Below are 20965 nucleotides of genomic sequence, written 5' to 3'. Positions count from 1 at the left end.
ACACAACTCAAATGAGTCAGTCATTCTTCCCGCCATCAACAAACATTTTGTGTGGCATCAACTTCCCATCGTCCTGTGCGCTCCCACAGGGAGCGCCTTCTTAGGGTACCGCCGGTTAAGGAATGCCAGCGGGTTATCCCCAGGGGAAGGGCGTTTTCTGTGGGCGCGCCGGCCCTTTGGAACCAGCTTCCCACGGAGCTTAGGACCGCCCCCGACCTTCGCTCATTTCGTAGGGACTTGAAAACTTGGTTTTTTGAGTTGTCTGGCCCAGACTGAAGGGTTTTAATTTTTAATTAATGGGGTTTTAGTTAAGTTCAGGGATTAATTTAATCTTAGTTTTAATCATTTTTAATTGTATATGATGTATTTTAACTTTTAATTTTCCCTGTAAACCGCCCTGAGTCCTACGAGAATAGGGCGGTATATAAATTTAAATATAAATAAATAAATAAATAAATTATAAGACAAGGTATCCAGCTGTGCCACAGGTAGTCCAGAGAGGCCCTGTTTTTGCCCGTCTCAGCAGGGAGCAAGGATAGCCAACAAATTCTCCAGAAAGAGATTGGCTGCCAGAGGGAGCTCTTCAGTCTCAAAGCACATCACTAGTTGCACAGGTAGTAAAGTGTTGAGTATTTGACACATGCAACACCATTATTTTGTGGGCTGCACTGGGGGCCAGTGTGTTTCTGGGTGCAATTTAAGGTGCTGCTTATCCCCTTTAAAGCCCTTCATGGCTGGGGGCCGGGTTACCCAAGGGATCATCTTCTCTCAGTCAAGACCCCTAAAACAAGCTACCTTATAATCTCCATACATGTTGGGAATAATAGATGTTGATGAGGACCTGTTGATGGGGACCTTCAGACTAGATGTCAGAACCCATTCTTCCCTGGGGTGTGTGTGTCTATCTCATTTCTTTCCTAATTCATTTCTATCTGAGGGTTCTGCCATTCTCCTGAGGGGGAAGGCTCTGTGATATGTTATTCTGCTTTGCTACAATGTATCTTTTCCACTGTTCCTAGGTACCTACTCTTTGAACTGTCTCTCCCTTGATGTTACCTTGGAGTGAGAAAGGAATGTGCCTCTGGTCATCTGGCTTATCTTTCGCTGAGGAAGGGAAGGTGCAAAGACCCAACAACATCTTCACAAGCATGGGAACGCACCCCGTTATCAGCTCCCTTCCCACAACGGACCTAACTCCTGGAGATTGGCCCATTCAAACTGACCGGATGAACTATTGGGGTGGGGTTATGCCTGGGACTCTTTTAACCTAGATCTTTTAACCCCCAGATCCTGCCTATCATGCCTGCTATCAGCTTCTCCTAATAAAAGTTCCTTTTGGAAAGAAACTGTTCCAAGAGTCCTGCTTTCTTGGGATAAGGTTTTGAAGTGGGCCCTGACACTATCTGGATTCCTATCAATCAGGATTCAAACTGTCATGGGGTAGTCATGGTGCCCCTCTTTGTCCATATAGACTTCTCAACAGCTTTTAGTACCAATATTCTGAAGAAGCTGGCAGCCTTTCTTCAGGGGTTCCACTTCTACCTAAGTTGGCAGAAATGCTTGAAGTTGTGGTTGCTCCAGAACACTTAATCTCCCTTCATGCTACAAGAGGAAGGGGGATGTGGATCTGTAGTGATCCCACTATTTGGAATTACCCCTGGCAGTCAATGCAAACCCACACTTTCAAAATATCTTGAAAAAGCTGCCAAATGCAACCTAATCTGTCAATATTCTCTTTCTTTAGAATGCTATTTCCAGCCCTCCTTTCTTTTCTTAACCTCTCAAACGAGAGACATATGGATTGCATTGTGCCATGACCTCACGCATGAGAGTTCACAGGAGTCCCAAACAGAATGAGAACAATGTGGCCAGTATAAGTTAAATAGTTGTTATTTACTCTAGTTATGAAGTAGTTGCAGTTAAATATAAACCATTTCTGAGGGTTTAGTGTGAAAAGTAAAGGATGGTCCCAAGAGCCATGAAATCATATTTGCAGCTTTGTTCCCCAACCCCTTCCTGCTTCTGGGTTACCTTCTGTATCCAGATCGACAGCAAGGTTCTGGAAGATGTCCATGTGGGCTGAATGAGTGATAGTGCTCATGGATGGTGTGCTGCCCTTATTATGAATGTGTGCAATCGCTTGTGTACCAACATAAAGCACCAGGGCATTGATCAGCTGAATATTGTAACGATTGCCAGGCTCATTTGATACCTGGTGGAACAAACACAAAGGGAGGAGAATAGACTTAAGAAAGAGTGAACTTTGATAAAGTCCTGGGAGCAAGCAGTTTTCTCCGCTTTTCCTACCACTCACCAAGCAACAACTCTACAATTTAAATATGCAAGATTTTAAAAGCAAAGATACTCTGAGACATATTAAGCATGTAATGCAGTAAAACCTAGCTTTTAAAAATGTCCAGGGGAGGTGGGCTGAAGCATGATGGACTGGCCCAGTGATTAGACCAACTTAATAAAACATCTATCTGTGTCCTGGGAGCAACTCTCACCATAAATTTGATCTTGAACAAAGGTCTCACCTGCAAGTTGCTGCGCAGATCGGAGAGGAACGTGACTGGAGAACGAGTTTTGAGATAGGAATCCAAATCCTTCTTGAACTGAGGTGGCATCACACCAGTAAAATTGGTGAGGATCCGTGGAGCAATATTGATCTCGCTCAGCATGTCCACCTGTCAAGAATGTACCCAACAATCTTGGCACTGTCTAAAAGACTGCAATTAGCATATTTCTAAGTAGCACAAACTAACTTTACAGGCAGTCCCTGACTTATATATCTTACATCAGGTACAGGTAGTCCTTCACATAACCACAATGGAGCCCAAAATTTCCATTGCTAAGTAACAATGTTTGAATTTACAACGGCACTGAAAAAAGTGACTTATGACCATTTTTCACACTTAGGACTGTTCAAACATGACTGTTCACATGATCAAAATTCGGACATTTGGCAGTGTCCCGGAGTCATGTGATCCCCTTTTGCAATCTTCTGACAGGTAAAATCAATGGGGAAGCCAGATTCACTTAACAACTGTGTTACTTAGCAATGGAAATTTTGGGCTCCATTGTGGTTATGTCAAGGACTACCTAGACAGAAGCTGCAAGAGATGTCAACTTTTCCTTTAGCGATATTTTAATTTATAGTTTACTCCTATATTTGTGAAAAAGCTTAAAGAGCCATAGGAATCTTTTCATCATGTCTCCAATGCAGCTACCAGGACAAAAGCAAGATTTTCTTGATGAAATTATCCAAATGGCAAGATGGCTGCTTCAGTCCTTCGAACATCTCAGATACCCACCACCACTGCTTCCTGCTCTTCAGGGCAAAAGCCTTCCCTGCACAGACCCCCTGAGCTCCTCAGAACTCAAGACTTGTAACAAATGCACTTCATTTGGGGGTGCCAAGACATCCTCAGTGGTGAGACCCAGAAATCTAGCCTGAGGCTCCTCTTGCTGCCATACATAGTTCTTGTCTTCAGGGAAGAAAATAGAGGGTGTTTCCTGCAGGGCACAAGAGCAGTTCCCTGCATCTCTCGCTTCCTCCAATGGAAACAAAAAAGCTGTCTTCTCTCCAGAGCTCCATTCTGCCTACTTATAGCAATAGCAACAGTAATTAGACTTACTATAGTGCTTTTTAGCACTCTCTGGGTGGTTTACAATGTGCAATCTGGATCCTCACTGTATCGATCTCAGAAGGATGGAAAGCTGAGTCACTCTGCAATGCTGCATTCTAACTACTGGGCCACCATGGCTTTTATGGGGGATTGGCTTCTTTATGTCCTCTGAAACTACCTCAGTGCTAGTAATGCTCCCACAAGCACTCAGGATGCAGCAGAGCTCCTTGGTTCTTCCCCAGTCTTCCTCTCCTTCCCCCAACTGCTCTCCCTATCACTTCACTCAGTTCCAAACACTCTTCTTGGTGCAGCCATCGTGTTAGGTGGGGCAAAGAGGCAATTGTCAAGCTGAATGAATTAGGACATTTGGTGCTTTCCTTGCAGCATGCTTTTGAAAGAAATATAACTAACAGAAAAGTAAGGTGGAATTGAGGTCTGCCACACTCAAGGAGCCCCCAACTGCAAACTGAGAGACCAAACTCACAGTTCTGGATGGCAGGAGAGACAAAAGACAAAGAAATAGTAAAAGAAATTAGATGTTGACTTCTGAGGAAACAAGTTTACGTTTTAGCTGAAAATTTAGGATAGTCTCAGAAGAAAGCTTTAGTGGGAACTGCTACCCAATGATGATTCAAGATAACACCAATTTGCTAAAATTAAATGGAAGATGCATTACAGGTAGTCTAGGCTGCATCAACAGGGACAGTATCAAGATCATGTGAAGTGACAGTACTGCTTTAGATTATACTGGTAAGACCACACTTAGAATAGTGCATCCAGTTTTGGTCACTATGACAAAAAAGATGCTGAGACTCTGGATAGAGTGCAGAGAAGAGCAACAAAGATGATTGGGGATGTAGAGACTGAAGCGTATGATGAACGGTTTCAGAAATTGGATATGTCTAGTCTAGTAAAAAGAAGGATCAAGGGTGACATGACAGCAGTCTTCCAAAATTTGAGGGGTTGTCACAAAGACCAGGAAGTCCACCTATTCTCCAAAATAGACTAATGGGTGGAAGATCATTAAAGAAAGATCCAACCTAGAACTAAGGAGACATTTCTGGATAGTTAGAACAATTAATCAGTGGAATGGCTTCCCTGCAGAAGCTGTGGGTGCTCCAACACTGGCAGTTTTTAAAGAAGAGATTAAACAGCCATTTGTCTAGAATGTTATAGAGCCACTTGCTTAAGAGTGGGCTGGACTCAAAGTCCTCCAAGGTCCCTTCCGATCATGTTATTCTATTTGGTGACTACAACTGGAATCAGCAACTTGATCATTAAACAAACTAATTGCTAAGTGAATCTGAACTGTTCTTATGACCTTTTTGCTTTATAGGCCTGTCGAAGTTGTAAATGTGAGAATCTGTCAGAATTATTTTTTTCATCACTGACTTAACTGTGAAGGATAGCTAAACAAGTCAGTTGCTTGGGGTGTGTGTGAAAGCCCTAACAAGCAGGCATATACATAGAATGAAGGCTACTGTTAAGCTTGTAAGCCGCCCTGAGTCTTCGGAGAAGGGCGGGATATAAATGTAATAAAAAAATAAAAAAAATAAATAAAATAAATAAATGAGAGGAGGAGGAGGCTTCATGGTATCCTAAGCAGAACATCCAGATTCAGTTTTGTTCCATATAGCACTAACCTTGTGAACTCTCAAGCTTCCTCTTTTCACTATGTATTCAAGATGGACAGTGATTTAATATTTATATGTAAGGTTGTAGGTATATACATATATATAGCACATTTACATGTGTGTTATGTATGTGTACTTTTGAAAGCAGGCAACAGAATTTCATTTTTAATGTGTGCCAGTGTGCCCACAGTAAAAATAACAATAAAGGTTATCTTATCTCTCTCTTAAATCTTTCAGTGCTACAGAACTTGCAGTTTATTTATTTATTGAATTTATTTGCTGCCCATCTTGTAATGAACAACTCTGGATGGCCTCCAGCATTAAAATAATAAAATCCTAATCAAAAATATCCTAAAAAAATAAAAGTACCAAGTATCTTACCTTAAGGTTGGGAGTGAAGGGGTCAGGAAGCCTCATATTACGTGGAAAGGCACTCAAAATCAGATTCCTTAGCTGAATACAGTTTGGAGGAATCACATCACAAAATCCATAGTGGTAATCACAAAGGAATTCTGGGAAATCATGTAATAATACCAGTAACACACGCAGTGTTCCCTATGGACAGGAATATTAAGAGGAGAAATTACCAATCTATCACAACAGAAAGTGTGAGAGACAGAGAGCATACAGGCACTTAGGACAGCAGAACTGCAGTTATTTAGCGTATGGCATGTCATACATGGACTAGAAATATACTGCTCAAAAAAATAAAGGGAACAGAAAATAAGACATCCTACTATTAAATACAGTACATTGTGTTGTTTAAATGTTCCCTTTATTTTTTTGAGCAGTATATATATTAACATTTCATACCACAATAAAATAGAAATGTTAAAAAGAACTCTGTTCAAATATCAATGTCTGGGCCATCTATCCACTGAAGGGCAGCATCATTTGTATGAATGAAATCAGACACAGGGCCGGCTAGATGCCCTCAGCTATCAGCTGGTCATGATGTGATCTACAGAGTTTGAGGTGGGAGAACTGCAGTCACCCTGAGGGGAGGATGCAGGGCCTCGTTTAAGCAGCGAGCCCTGGCAGACGCCATGCAAGGTGCAAATCCTGTGCAGGAATGTCCATGCCTGACATGGTAGTTCAAAGCCTGGCCTCTTTTCTGTGCCTGGGCATTAAGTGACCTGTCTGGCTCCCCATTGGGAATTGATGTTAATAAAGTGGCTGGGCAGAGGTTGCACAAGGGCTGGTGGGGGCTTCCTGGATTTGTCTTCTGGCTGATAAATGAGGAAAGTCCGCATGTACTGGTAGGAGTGTGTTCATAATTTTTGCAAACTGAAAGTCAAATGTAAAAGATATGGACTCTGCCAATGAATTATAGTCTGTCATGCTAGAAAAATTCCTAGAAACATCACTAAAGCGAATCTATTGTAATCAACTAATTTTGTTAGAAGTGGCATTAATGAGCACTCAAATCACATGTGCATTTAAACTCCTTAGTTTCAGCTAGATTTAAACAACAGTAAACAGTATTACAGCAATTTTTACATGGGAAACTGTTAAGGAAAAGCATTCTGTTAATTCCTTCAGTTTGTCATCATTCAACTTTCTTCTGGTCTGCTCCAATTTCCCTTCTTTCCCTCCTCAAATTGTCTCCTAATTTACCTTGTACAAAATTTGCATAGGCTTGGCAAGTTCCACATTTCTCAGGAAAGGAGCCAAATATTTGAACAGATCAATCAAGAGCTGTGCATACATGGGCCAACCCTAGAAAAAGAAAGCAAGGAATGAGAGCATTGCCATTTTTGCTAGTATGTTTCCAAAACTTCCCATCTAACTCCAGTGATTAACAACTTGTACTCAACATTATCAGGATGATTTTAAAATCTTCGAGCTCCCTAAAAGCTCCCTAAAAGCATACATGAAGAGCTTCCCCAGAGTTTGGCACCTTATTGGATGGAAGTGGAACAACGAATTGGCTTGCTTGGATTTATTTATTTATTTAATAAATGTTAAATTTATATGCTGCCCATCTTGTCATGGTGCTACTCTGGGGTGGCTTACAACAAGAAAATGGAAAAAAGATACAAAAAGTAAACATAATACCAAAGCAAGAAAATAATGGACAATGGAAGTACAATAATATAAAATTAAAAAAGATTTTTATTCAACTTGGCCAAAGAGCTACAGAAAAGCATACCAGTCTACAGCCTCGATAGCTGTATTGAAATTTAGGGCTAGAGTAAACTGACTGAAAATTAAAGGGTAGCTCTCAATTACATTTCCTATTGTTTTTTTATTTCCTCAAAAGAAACATAGACTAATGAATGTAATCACTAACAAAAACTGGCTATTTTCCTGCTGCTTGGTTCTTTGAGGATCATTTATACATTTTGTCTCTCCCCCCACCCCTTACACAGATCCCATTCCAAACCTTCTGGAGACTTCTGTCAGAAGCCCTCATGCATGAAAGGCATGGGCCATGCTAATCCCCTGAGGGTGATGCAACCAACTGCTTTAATTACAAGAGAAAATGCAAAACAGGATAGGAGGGCAGATTAAATGAAGAGGTGGCTGACATTCAAAGTCCTCCATTATATTCCAGTGACCGAGGTTTTGGTGATCAACCAATCACCAAACAGCAGAAATGGGGCTGTTGCCCAAAAGCTGAACCACACACCCAGTTTCTGTTGTGGAGGGCTAGATGATGATACCAATGAACTTAGAGAAACTAACAGCATGCATGGCCTGCATGACTTCAAGGCCATAGGTGGGAATGGAAAAGTAGTGAAGACTTCATTTATAGACCACAGTCTGTAATTTTTGAACTTTATCCAAGGCATCATTAGTCTTCACAACAAGCCATTATTATTGCAGAAAAACTCCTGAGCATCTTTAGCAGACCAAAGCCACACAGGTTAGCAAAGCATGACTGAGGTTGTGATCTTCAGCACCATTTCTCACGGTGACTAAAGGTATCATGTACTTGATTCCTCCTCTGAGAAACATTTCATCTCTATGTAGAAAAACTGGACAATTTGGTATTTGTCTTCTGAAATACTTCCTCCAATGAGGGTGAGTGTCTGATAACTGGATAAAGTGCTCCTGAGGATGAGCTTGGAACAAGTAGGATTGCCCTATATTGGATAATAAACCAAGAAACTTTGCTAAATAAAAATCTGCTCAGTATATAGCAAACTTCTTGATCCTTTGCTAATTCCCACTTAATATCAGGTGTCAGTATAAACCAAACTTAGGATAGAACCACAGCAGCTTTCAAAGAAAAGTAGCTTTGATTCTTATGATCAAAGAGAGGCTGAAGAACAATAACCTGGGGCCTAAAAGTCTCAAATTAAGGAGGCTCAAGAGAAGATTCTGATGGTATTGACCTTGACAGTTGCCAGGATCAAAGAAATGAATGGTGTGGGAAGATGGTCTGATTCCCAGCATCTGGTTGGGGGAGGTTAACATACAGCTTTTATCCTTTCTGTCTTATTTACGACAAAGGTTTTGACCAGTTGACCACTATCAGTGTTGCACTTGAATAGTGCTGAGAAAGAACATGGAAAATCCCAGAACTTTTCTAAGAACTTGAAACTGACAGTGTGATGTGGAGGTCACAGCTCTGTCAAGTAATTGTGTCACTGTTGCTTAGCAAAAGCCTGGCAATGATTGGAAGAGCAGGTGGCAGTAGTGGCTAGGAAAACCTTTGTGCAACTTAAATCCTTTCCTGGATTGGGAGTCCCTGTGCTCAGTCACTCAGGTCATCTCGCGTCTGAAGGACTGCAACACACTCTACATGGGGCTACCCTCAAAGAGTACTCGAAAGCTACCACTGGCACAAGATTAAGCTGCGTGGTCAGTTCTTGGGAGCCCTTTGTCATCTTTGTTAATTTTCAGTCAATTTTAATGTTAATATTTATTATTTTAATGTTTTATTTTATTGATTTTTCTTGGTTGTAAGCCACCTAGAGTTGCCTCTAGCTGAGATAGCCGATGTATAAATTTAATAAATAAATATAAGTTTACAGGTATCCCTCATGCATCTATCTTAGTCCTTCCTTCCTTCCTTCCTTCCTTCAATCAATCAATTGGTTTATACAACCAAGGATTGTTATTATCTTTTTTGGCTCCTTCCTCACACTGCTGGCTCAAAAGTGATCACTGACTAGGACTTCAAGGTCCCTCTCCCAGTTACTATTTTTGAGCCAGGTTTTGCCTAATCTGTATTTGTACCTTTGGTTTAAAAACCAAAGGACAAAGGCCAGGACTTGTGTCGTGGGACTTCAAGGTCAGAGCCTGAAGACCACTGGTCACAGAATTTGTTATTTCCTGCAAGGGACTCCTTGGTATTTTCTTCTTTCTTATGATGATTATTCAAAACAAGTCACAGAGAAAATGAACATTCCTAGTCCACTGAACAGACTGCTACTGGGGGGATGAGATGGATCCAGTCTCAACCTGGCAGCTCTGTTGGCCTTCTTCCCATAAAGGTAAAGGTAAAGGTTCCCCCGCACATGGGTGCTAGTCGTTTCCAACTCTAGGGGCCGGTGCTCATCTCTGTTTCAAAGCCAAAGAGCCAGCGCTTGTCCGAGGACATCTCCGTGGTCATGTGGCCGGCATGACTAGACGCCAAAGGCGCACGGAACGCTGTTACCTTCCCACCAGTGGTTCCTATTTTTCTACTTGCATTTTTACGTGCTTTCGAACTGCTAGGTTGGCAGAAGCTGGGACGAGTAACAGGCGCTCACTCTGTTACGCGGCACTCGGGATTCGACCCGCCAAACTGCCGACCTTCTGATCGACAAGCTCAGCGTCCTAACCCACTGAGCCACCGCGTCATGGTTAATTTCTATGAATAGTGTCTGTACGTACCAAACGTACAGAATGAAAATGTGACCAAAAGTATTTGTGATTAACTTGTATCCATGAAGCAGAATTGAGTTTTGATATCTTAAAATGACAGACTTAACTTCTTAGCCATTTCCTTAAGGCAGGGTCTTCAACCTTGAGAGCTTTAAGACTTGTGAGGAATTGAAGTCCAAAAATCTTAAACTTCCCAAGGTTGGAGATCCCTGCCTTATGGAAAGATAAGAAGTACATTATATTAAATGTCATACAGCCACATAACACAAATCTACAACCAAGACACATTTTGATACTTTGCGGAAGCTTCATAAATAAGAGAAGATAAACTACAGCCACACCTTCTGCTGTGGTGTATGTGCCAGCATCCTTGCAATAAATATCCGATGGGAGATCAGTTCTAACCAAGCATAAACAAAACCTGGAGCTTTTGTAGGTCGCAGGATGTGAAATGTATTGCTAAAATAAAAATATAGTGGTCAGTGGGATGTTAACCAAAGTTAAGAAACTGCATTATAAACTGAGAACATCATCAACAGCAACAAATGGAAACTGTGATATAAATAGCTTTTTATAAAAACAAAAAAGCAGCCATATAGTGGGAATATAAATGTAAATATCATTAGTTCAAAAGAGAAAACCAGAAATTTCAGAAACCAATTTTCATGGTCTATGGAAAAAAGTATTTTTAAACAGTTATTCCTTCTCTCGAAGATCTTTTCATTCAAATTATCTCAGTGTTATCAAATTCCAACATATAGTTTATAAAAATGGATACAATTATTTTCTTTAAAAGCATACTAAATCATTCTCTAAGAAATGAAGTTGAGTAAAAAACAATTAATTCTACCTCTTATTTAAGAGGCAATTTCATAATAAAAGTGCAATTAAATGTAGTCCTCAATTTACAACCATTCGTTTAGTGACTGTTCAAAGTTACAAAGGCACTGAAAAAGGTCCTTATGACTGCAGCATCTCCACGGTGAAATAATCAAAATTCAGGCATTTGGTAACTGGCATGTATTTACAATGGCTGCAGCATCCCAGGTTTGTGTGATCGCCATTTGCGACCGCCCCAACTGGTTTCCAACAAGCAAAGTCAATGGGGTTAGTTGGCTTCAGTTAATGATGAGATTCACTTAACAACTGAATGATTCGCTCAGCAACCGTGGCAAAAGAGGTTGTAAAATCAGGCATGAGTTGCTTAACAATGACTTGCTTAGCAACGAAAATCTGATCCCAATTGTGGTTTGTAAACTGAGGACTACCTGTACTGGAGCTGCAATTTAATTGCTAGGTACACAAAACCATATCTAATATACAACCAGACTTGCTTTTCATATATTCCTATTTATCCTGTGTGCCAAAGGGGCAGCACCATTCTCTTCTGAGCTAAAACATGGTTTCCATCTATCTGAAAGTGTCTTGATTTCAATGGAGAACTGGCCCAAGAAATCTGATGGGGCTACAAAGGGGTGGTCAGTTTCCTTCCTAGCTTAGTCATAAAGCCTCCCTTTCTCATATGGCATTTTCCCAAAGCTTCCACAGGGGTTACTGGCCACTCCTCATTCCTGGATGGTGAAAGGGTAGGGCTCCAGGGGCCAGTTGCTTTTGCTAGCCAAGGAAGAAGCTTCCCTACTGCCCTCTGGGTAACAACCCTATCTTTCCGTCAGCTAATGGAGATGTGCTCATTGCAGGAGGAAGGCTCGTGCCTTGATGTGAGCAATCTATTTTCCAAGATCAACCCCTTCCCCAAAGAAAGCAGGGGCTCCAACTCGGAACAATTCTTCAAAGGAGATTCTTCAGGGAAGCACATGCATTCTACCTGTATATACATGTCTGCACACATATGCTATCTTTTGGCCTTTAAAAATAATGGGTTTTAATTTAAAACTATTTCTGATTGAGGGTACTGTCTAACAGCAGTCAAAAGACCCCAAGGCACTGGCTTTGCGTCTGTCTCTGCAAGTGGAGATTCCAAGATTGCAGAGATCTCGAAGAATATCAATATAGGTGCTGGAGAGTATCAACAGCTCCACTCAGTGCTGGCTTGGGAAAAGACAGATGAGACATTCAAGAATTCCATGTGGCCTCAGACAGTGGATGTTGCAAAGGGGCTGAAAGGGTTCCGAGTCAGTATGTTCTGCTTGAGCCACTCTGATTGGGGCCTGGTACTCTGAACATTACTGGCCAAGTGCAAAGGGCTGAGGAAGCATGGGAGCCATACATAATCGCATTGCAATAGAAATCCTACTGTGAACCTGATACATTAAAAAAAATGCTTTATCCTGAAAATATAATTCCCAGTAAGATTGTAGCACCTTCCATCAAGTTCAGATGTTTAGGTGTTCCACATTCCAAAATGTGAAAGAAGAATCTGGTTCAGACATTAAACACATTTATTTCCCTAAGTCCAACTCTTTCAGGCTGCAGATAGGTCCTCAATACCAAATAGTATTGTGTCTGCTAGTGTGTTTCACTATAAATAAAGCTGCTTGTCTCTCATGGCTATTCAGTAATGTAGTCTTGAGGGCTAGAAACAGTTGACTGGGGACCAAAGGTAGGGAGGAGACAGCCACTTCAGGAGCTCTCCTTTTGCAATGTCCTGGCAACCAAAATGGATACCTCAAGGTGAGTCAAGCTTTGGGAAAAATGCTTTTCTAAGGAAATTTCCACAATACTCATACTTTTCCGTTTGGTTAATAGAGGCTGGTTTGAGTAATGAATTCTTACTTGCTGAGGGAGAATAAGCACAAGAGGAGCATTTGATCACCTCTGGCCACCATCTCTGCTTCTTATGAAAGAGAGACTGACATCCATGAGATAGGCCCTGCAAGTCTGAGATATTGCTGTCTGTTTCCAGGGGTTCTGCTACACCTACCAGAAAGCTGTCAGGGTCTGAAAGTTGATAGTTTCCAGGACATGTTCAGGAGCATTTAATTCTAACAGTAACATGATGAAAATGCGGTGGTAGGGAAGTTGCTGAAATTCACTCTGACGAACATCATGATCCTGCAAAAGGACTCCCACCACTATCCCAAGAACCTGCAAATGCAAAGCAATGAATTGACTCAGCATGTGATAAAATAACTTTGAAAGCACACTGCAAAGGTAGATTAGAGAAAATCCTTATAACTAACAGTTTATGGAATATTTTATTTTTAAATGTTAAAAATATTTTATTTGAGGTAATATTTTATGTTGTAAATATCTAAGGCAAAGTAACTTTCTTATCTATTCCTTTATTTCTCCCTTATTTAAAAGAGAGCACAAATTCATCTTAGATTCATAAATACTCAAGTGGTGAAAACATTTATTATCTAATAGCAATCCATACAGGTATGCCAGTATTCCACAGGTTGAGGGTCAGAAACACTGAATTTCTCAATAGGTAGGTATGAGCCGCAATTTATATGCTTTGTGTTAGGGGAATAATGTCAATGTTTTATAGCTCCCCACACAGCTTGTCATCTGGGGAAAATAAAGACATCACTAACCTTATTAAGCAGGTTGATTTTTGTGACTGTGTTGGTAGCCTCTCCAGAGTGCTTCACCAACAGTGCAATAAGGCGCACAAAGGCATCCAAGTTGTGATAGCACTTGGCACGGATCATAGTGGGGTTTGCAGCAGGGTTGTGTTGCTGCTCAGCTTGAGCACGATAGCTGATTTCAACACACATTTCAGTGCAAAGACGGAAGAATCTTGTGATCAAGTCATCGGTTTTCAGGATCCCTTGTTGATGCATCTGTTTGGGGATGGTGATGAATTCAAATTTTAACAAAACTTATCTTTAATACAAAGAAGTATTGATGTTCTACAGAACATGTTGGAAAGCAGTGGATGTTATGGGCTAACCGTAGATAAAATCTCAGCATTTCACTCAATAGGGGTGCATCATCAATGTCAGTCATGGAGAACCAGGCAAGCACTGTGGAGCTGCGTGCTAGTTGGGAGGCCCAGAGGGCCAGTTCACCCTGCAGGTAGAGATCCCTAACGCCACACCCTCGTGAGGTATGATAAAGGAAAGGTACAGTCCTTATGGTCAGTCAGATCCAAGAAAAGGTGGATGGATCACATCAAGGAGGACATGAAATACGTGGGTGTCACCCCTGAATTGACTCAAATGGAGATGGCTTTGCCGAAAAGCGGACTCTGCCACAGTGCATTAATAACACTAGGAAGAAGAAGACAGTCTTTATGGTCAGTCCTGCTGACAGAGGACCATTCCATGTCTCTCAAAAGCAAGGAAGACTGACAAGCAATCTGAGCACTTTTTATGTGCCCTAGAGTGAGGCACCACTTATAGTAAGGTATGCTCTTGAGAGACTGAAGAAATGGATATTTCACTCAGAATGAAGCATACAAACATACATGCTACATATTGACAATGACAGTATTTCAATGTCAACTTATTCAGAAGGAATGCTAAATTTGTTTATTCTAATGACTCCATAAAAGGTTTTCAATGTACATTTAATGGTAAACTATGACAGACATTGCAAACTGAATGCAAATGAGGGAAGGAAATTAAAATTCTGTGGCTGGTGTTGCTTTTCAAATATGTGAATGTAATATTAGAAAATCAATAAAATTTGTATAAAAAATAAATAAAATTCTGTGGCTGGCTATGAATTCTAAATATTTTGGACTTATACAGCTAAAACAACAGAAATACAGGTAATTTCATTCTTAAATTGATGCATACTATAAGTCATCTTCCTCAAAGCACATATGGGATATATATGTACATTGTTAAAAGAGCAGAAAAATAGCTTCACTAACACTGTTGCCATGGACCCAGTAATAAACAATGATATTCAAATATATTTTCAGACCAGTTAAGTATAGAACTTAATTTTGTTAGACCATATCACACAAAAGATGACCATCAGAGAATGCTAGAGAATGCTAGAGAATGCTAGAAAGATAAGTATCATTACTTATCAATGCCAGCAGGTGAAACCCAGAGAGCTCATGAGCTCTACTAAAAGAAGCCATCCTTTTTGGCTTGTTTATTGTCTCTTTTGCATAGTCTATAGATACTGTTTATGTTTAGGTGTCTATTGGTGGTTGATTTGTCAGAGTGCCAGGCTTCTAGAAATTCCCTGGCATTTTTGGACTTAGCTAGGATGGTCACAGTTTCCCACTTGAAACTATGGTTAAGTCTGTCCACATTGGCAATTATTATTTTATTTAACACTTTTCCATAGTACGGTTGACTGTCGTTTGGTTGCTGAAGCCACTAAGTGGGGGTGGTCTGCAAGGTCAGCTGTATATACAACTCTAATGTTCCAGAATGGGAAAAGGACAACATGGTGGACAACAGACAAGTTAACTGTATTGATTAATTTAATGTAATTATTTAATTTTAATTTAACAATTTTTACTATGGTCCCATCTATTTTCCCATAAATATTCTGCAGTATAGTACCCAGTCACCCTAATGCTGCAGTCTACACCAGGGTGCTCAAAAGAGCTCCCTGATGTGCTAGAGCTGCTTTACATACTGCCAAGCTAGGCATCTGATGGATCACTTTCCCCTCGGAGACAAGCTCAGAACATTGTGTTCAAGGGAGAAAGGATCTGCAAGGCATTCCCAAAGTGGCCACCATAACACCTGTTCAGTTACAGTTGGTAGCAAACTTTTATCAGGACCAGCCAAAACCTTATTAGCTCAGCAGACTTTGCCCTCCTTTGCTTTCTGCTTGTCTTTATTAGCAACCCACAAAATGTTTCAGCTATTTATAATTTTACATGACTTAACTTTTTGCTATTTCATACTGTTTATTTTTGCTCTGCATCCAATTTAAGCTTATAGTTTAATGATGAAAGTAGGTAATTTTAATTCAAACTATTTAATATGGATTTCAGTACACTGATGCAACAGAATTAATACTACACAACTCTTTTTAAGTTCCATAATCATTATGTCATAATTTTGTTGAAAAAAGCACCTCTCTTTCCCCAAGTTCTACCTGTCCAACAAATGCAGAAAAGGCTTTGGTGCTGTCCCGACCAGCGGCTGCAGAATGGTAAAGATTCACCCACTCCCTCAAGAGATACTCTGCCTTCTCCCTCAGGCCGGGAGGATCATCATATTCTGAAGCTTGAGAGATCCCAGAATGCATCATAAAGTTGGGTCCACCATGAGCACGATCAATCATGGCTTCATAGTTGGATCGTACCACTTCCATCAACTGTGGCAACCTGTAAGTATTAAATTGGTATGGTTGGCTTCTGTACAGCTAAAGCCCATCCAAAGCATGTATTATTTTAACACTCTTCAAAAAATAAGTGAGCGATCGGTGATGGGATGGGAAGGAGCCAGTGGGCTAGCCTAGCCAGGGGGTGGGGGGCGATGGAGAAAAGATAGGCAGGATAATATTGCAGTATCTTGTGGCCAGTCATAAGGCTGAACAACTGCTGTGGTGCTGCATCATTCGTGTCGTAAGTATATTTCGGAGTGATGTCAACCACTGCTAAGTGAATTGTTGTAACTCGACTATCTGTATTATCCTATTTTTTTTCTTCCAAAGGAAATTGACAAATGAACTAAGTGAAATGCAGGAATGATAATAACAGGTAGTCCTCGAATTATGACAATTGAGCCCAAAATTTGTTGCTAAGAGAATTACATGAATTTTGCCCCATTTTACGACCTTTCTTGCCATAGCTGTTAAGTGATTCACTGTGGTTAAGTGAATCTGGCTTCCCCATTGATTTTGCTTGTCAGAAGATCGTAAAACATGATCACAGGACCCTGGGTTGATGCAACTGTCATAAATATGAACTAGTTGTCTGGCATCTAAATTTTGATCACATGACTACAGGGATGCTGCAATGGTCATTAGTGTGAAAAACAGTCGTTATCTTTTTTCAGTGCTGTTGTAACTTCAAACAGTCACTAAATGAATATTCTAAGTTGATGACTACCTGTATTGTGTACAACATTCCAGGCTGGATAGGATAGCATTCTTTGCCACTCCTGACCCACGAAGAACGTGGGGTGGGAATGACATAGCAACTGTTTCTGAAAACAGCCATCAGGCTCCTCTAGCAACCCCCATTGCCGTCTGAGCATTACCCTTCCGGAGCATTTCCTCTGGAGTGAGCATTTATCCTCATCAGAGTTTCAATGGTATGGAACAAATCTGCTTCTGTCATGTGAGCCACGCTTCTCTCATCCACCAGCAGGATCTTCACCAGTTGCATTGCAAACGCCACTGCCATGTAGTTCAAGCCATTCTCCATGGACTGTAAGGAGCATAGATGCCAAAAAGAGTGAGCCATTTCCATCCCAGAGCATGTATATTGTCTTCATGAAAATCAATGTCAACAACTCACCTGAGCCAGGTGAAGGTCGTACTGTTGCATGTTAACTAGGTGGTTACGAATCAGGAGCTCCACTGCTTCTACATTGTATTTATACTCATCTCGACACTCAATCAGACATCTGGAAAAGAATTATCACTTTCTCATGTTAATTTAGTTTTCTTCTAACTCTCAGCAGGCAAAGATTGATTAAATTTTGCTTGACAGGTCTCTTCAGTTTAATTAGACAGAGGTCATGTCTTGGCCTGCGGCAAGCCGGTCAGCAGGAAGTAGTAGCAAATCAGTTCTAGCTAAGCTGTCCACAAAGGACAGAAAACAGCCAAAAGAAAACCATCCGGGGAAAATAATGAAACCTCAAGTTTTACCTGCCACATAGCAATAAATTTCAATAATTTCATTTGTTGTGGCTCCACAGGAAGGATTCAGAGGAAGTTAAAAACAGAAACATACTACAAGCAACTAAGTTTGATTTCTGTCATTTTTGTGACGTGATATAACTCCCTATTTCTCAGATATAACCTGTTTCAATAGTCACCTCAGAATATATTAATCATATGAGAGGCATTATTTCTTTTATTTAAGGAGATTAGAACAGTACTCCCACACCAACACTAAGTACACAATGTAAGTTTATACAGAACTAAGAACAACATTAAGCCTGAATGGTGGAGTCACATGCAGCAGGACACCATTTATACATTCAGCCATTACGTGAATACTTTGTAGGAGGTACTGGACAGGGATTCAATCCAAGTCCTGGAATGGTCTATGCAAAAGACCAAAATAACTACTTTGATTGGTCTAAGCTTGGAAGGAAACACCCACATTCAGAAAGCTTTCTGCCAGCCTCAGAACAAAATACATTGCTTTATACAAAACTTGGGGGGAAAAAAGACAAGGCAGTTTTGGATGCATTTTGTTCAGCAGAAAAATGGAATTGTTTTTAATAGTTTTGAAATGTAACAGCATGTTTACTGTAGCTACTCAGAGCTTTCCTTTGGAAGTAGTTGATACTTATGCAAATTTTGCTTGGACTGTTTGATGAGTAATATTAGAGATAGGCCAGATTTATAATGGAAAAGTACTCTGATGTACTTTTTTTAATGTCATCACAAAGAATCTTTACCAGACCAATAGCCACAGAAGCCTGTATTTGAATGTGGGGCTCACTTTTTTGCTTAAATTGTTCTTACTGTTTCCCATAGGAATTTTAAAAAAACTTCAAAAAACTAAGTTTTCTTTGGGTCAATGATAAATAGGAGCTTCAAACATTTTGAAGATTTATTCTGGAGAGCCACAACACATTTGCTCCATGTTTTTTCACTAAATTTAACACAGAAGGACCTTCTGACCAGACTGTTTCATCCCATATTCAAAACAAAAAGCTTTTTCAGCTTCATGCATTTATTTTATAGAGAGATTAATTCTTTTGAAGGTGCATGAATCCCAATCTTGATACTTTTCATTTTCTTCTAAATTTGCTTTTTTTCTGAGAAAACTACTATGATATAAGCCATGTGATGATTTTTCAAAGCTCCCCCATCCTCATCTCATCATGACCGACCTTGTTATCTGCTTGTTGCACCAGGGAGAGCCATAGGCACGCCCATCTTGCAGAGCTTTTAATACAAGCAAATGGCATTCACGGTACCGGAGGAGGAGGTCTGCATCTGCACCACTCGTGGCGTCTAATAATCCTTCAACGGCCTGTCAGAAGAAGAAAGAATTTATTAATGAATTTTCTGGCAGAAAAAAACTAGTTGTCTCTTCAGATTGGATTTTATATCTTTCAGAATATAAAGGAATAGTTAACAACTAATTTCTTTAATGATGCACAAGCCCCACAAAACTTCTACAGATAGTCTTCGACTTACAACCATTTATTCAGTGACTGTTCAAAGTTACAATGGCATTGCTCAAAGTTCAGGAGTTTGGCAACTGCCAGGTATTTGACAGTTGCACTGTCCTGGTGTCACGGGATCATCATTTGTAACCTTCCAGCCATCTTCTGACAAGTAAGTCAATGTGGGAAGTCAGAGTTGCTTAATGACCGCATGATTCACTTAACAATTAGTGTTTTGCTTAACAACTATGGCAAAAAGGTCACAAAATTAGGTAAAACTGACTTAACAACTATCTTGCTTAGCAATGAAAATTTTGAGCTCAGTTCTAGTCATAGGTCAAAGACTATCTGTAGTAAGTTGATTCTGTCCTGAATAGATGCGATCTTCTGTTTTCTAAAAAAAAGCCACCCCAACATTTATCTTTTTATCCAAAGATATATAAATTTGTATTTTCTACTATCTTCCTCGGTCAGAGCACTCCAGTTCTGGTGGGCACAATACAAGGAAGACAATGAGCAACTGGAAAGAGTACAGGTAATCCTCGACTTATATAGCACCTTGTTCAGTGACCACTCAAAGTTACAATGGCATTGAAAAAAGTGGCATATGATCATTTTTTACCCGATAGTTGCAGCATCCCCATGGTCACATGATCAGTATTTAGTCATTTGGCAACTGACTCATATTTATGACAGTTACAGCATTCCGGGGTCATATGATCACCTTTTGTGACCTTCTGACAAGTAAAGTCAATGGGGAAACTAGATTTACTTAAAAATTGTGTTACTAATTTAACAACTGCAGTGATTTACTTAACAACTGTGGCAAGAAAGCTTGTAAAATGGGGCAAAACTTGCTTAACTGTTTTGCTTAACAGCAAAAGTTTTGGATTCAATTGTGGTCATAAGTCGAGGACTACCTGTATAGGGAACACTTAAGATGAAAGCTTGAAAGCTCAATCCTATGAAGGACAACTAACTGGGTACATTTAGGCCAAAGAACAGAAGGAGAAGGGGTGACGAAAGGGTCTTTTAATGCTTTAAGAACTATCACAAGAAAGAAAATATGGATTGGTTTCCTTGAGAATAAGATGTCAGCCCTTGTGGAACGCATGTGAAAAAAAAGACATTGTGGGGATTCCAGGAATGCTATTTATCTTGAAAGCCTCCCCAAGTTGTGCTCCATTTCTTCTTACAGGCAGGGTTATTTTGAGTTTCTCGTGTTTGCTTGTCTCTGGACTGCCATAATCTTTTCTGCACTCCTTATCTCCTATAAGGTCATCTCTAAATTCATTTTCAAATCAAAAACAGGTGGAAGAGGTACAGAGGGAGGCCCTAACTAATTGGACAACCACTTGTCTGGGATCAGGGATACAAGGACTCCTGCTTTATAGTTCGGTTCAGCATTTTCATTATTTAACTATGGAATCAAGCAATTATAAGAGGATGGTAGATACTTTCAGAAATGGAACACATTTGTCTTTATAGAGCAACGCAACTGGCTTCACCAAAGAGGCTGGGTTTGAATTCTCTTCAACATTTTATACACTTGAGAGTAACGCTTAAGTGAGATGCCAGACAAGGTAATATTACTAGAAGCAGCAGACGATGTGCTGGAACCTAAGGTTTTATGTAAACAAGTAAAATGTAATAAATAAATTGTTCAGTTAGGATGATTAATGATTTCATATAGAACTTTGTAACTGTT

At 40.2% G+C, this 20965-nt stretch overlaps 1 protein-coding gene across 5 annotated transcripts in view; it reads right to left on the bottom strand.

The window, feature by feature from the left end:
* CNOT1 (CCR4-NOT transcription complex subunit 1) overlaps positions 1–20965 on the bottom strand; it is a 148032-nt gene that overhangs the window by 1773 nt on the left and 125294 nt on the right. For 4 of the 5 annotated variants that reach the window (XM_081336113.1, XM_081336117.1, XM_081336116.1 and 1 more), the window contains 11 exons: positions 18979–19121; positions 17427–17535; positions 17167–17336; positions 16037–16289; positions 13579–13827; positions 12963–13126; positions 10423–10540; positions 6881–6982; positions 5645–5818; positions 2538–2687; positions 2032–2212 (listed from right to left, as the gene is read on the bottom strand). In XM_081336113.1, the coding sequence (XP_081192239.1) occupies positions 2032–2212; positions 2538–2687; positions 5645–5818; positions 6881–6982; positions 10423–10540; positions 12963–13126; positions 13579–13827; positions 16037–16289; positions 17167–17336; positions 17427–17535; positions 18979–19121 (1813 nt within the window). The remainder of the gene's footprint in view (positions 1–2031; positions 2213–2537; positions 2688–5644; positions 5819–6880; positions 6983–10422; positions 10541–12962; positions 13127–13578; positions 13828–16036; positions 16290–17166; positions 17337–17426; positions 17536–18978; positions 19122–20965) is intronic. The other variant, XM_081336115.1, reaches the window with a different exon arrangement.

Source organism: Vipera berus (genome assembly GCF_964194415.1).
Source record: "Vipera berus genome assembly, chromosome: 10".
NCBI lineage: Eukaryota > Metazoa > Chordata > Lepidosauria > Squamata > Viperidae > Vipera > Vipera berus.
This window is presented reverse-complemented; position numbering and strand designations above follow the sequence as displayed.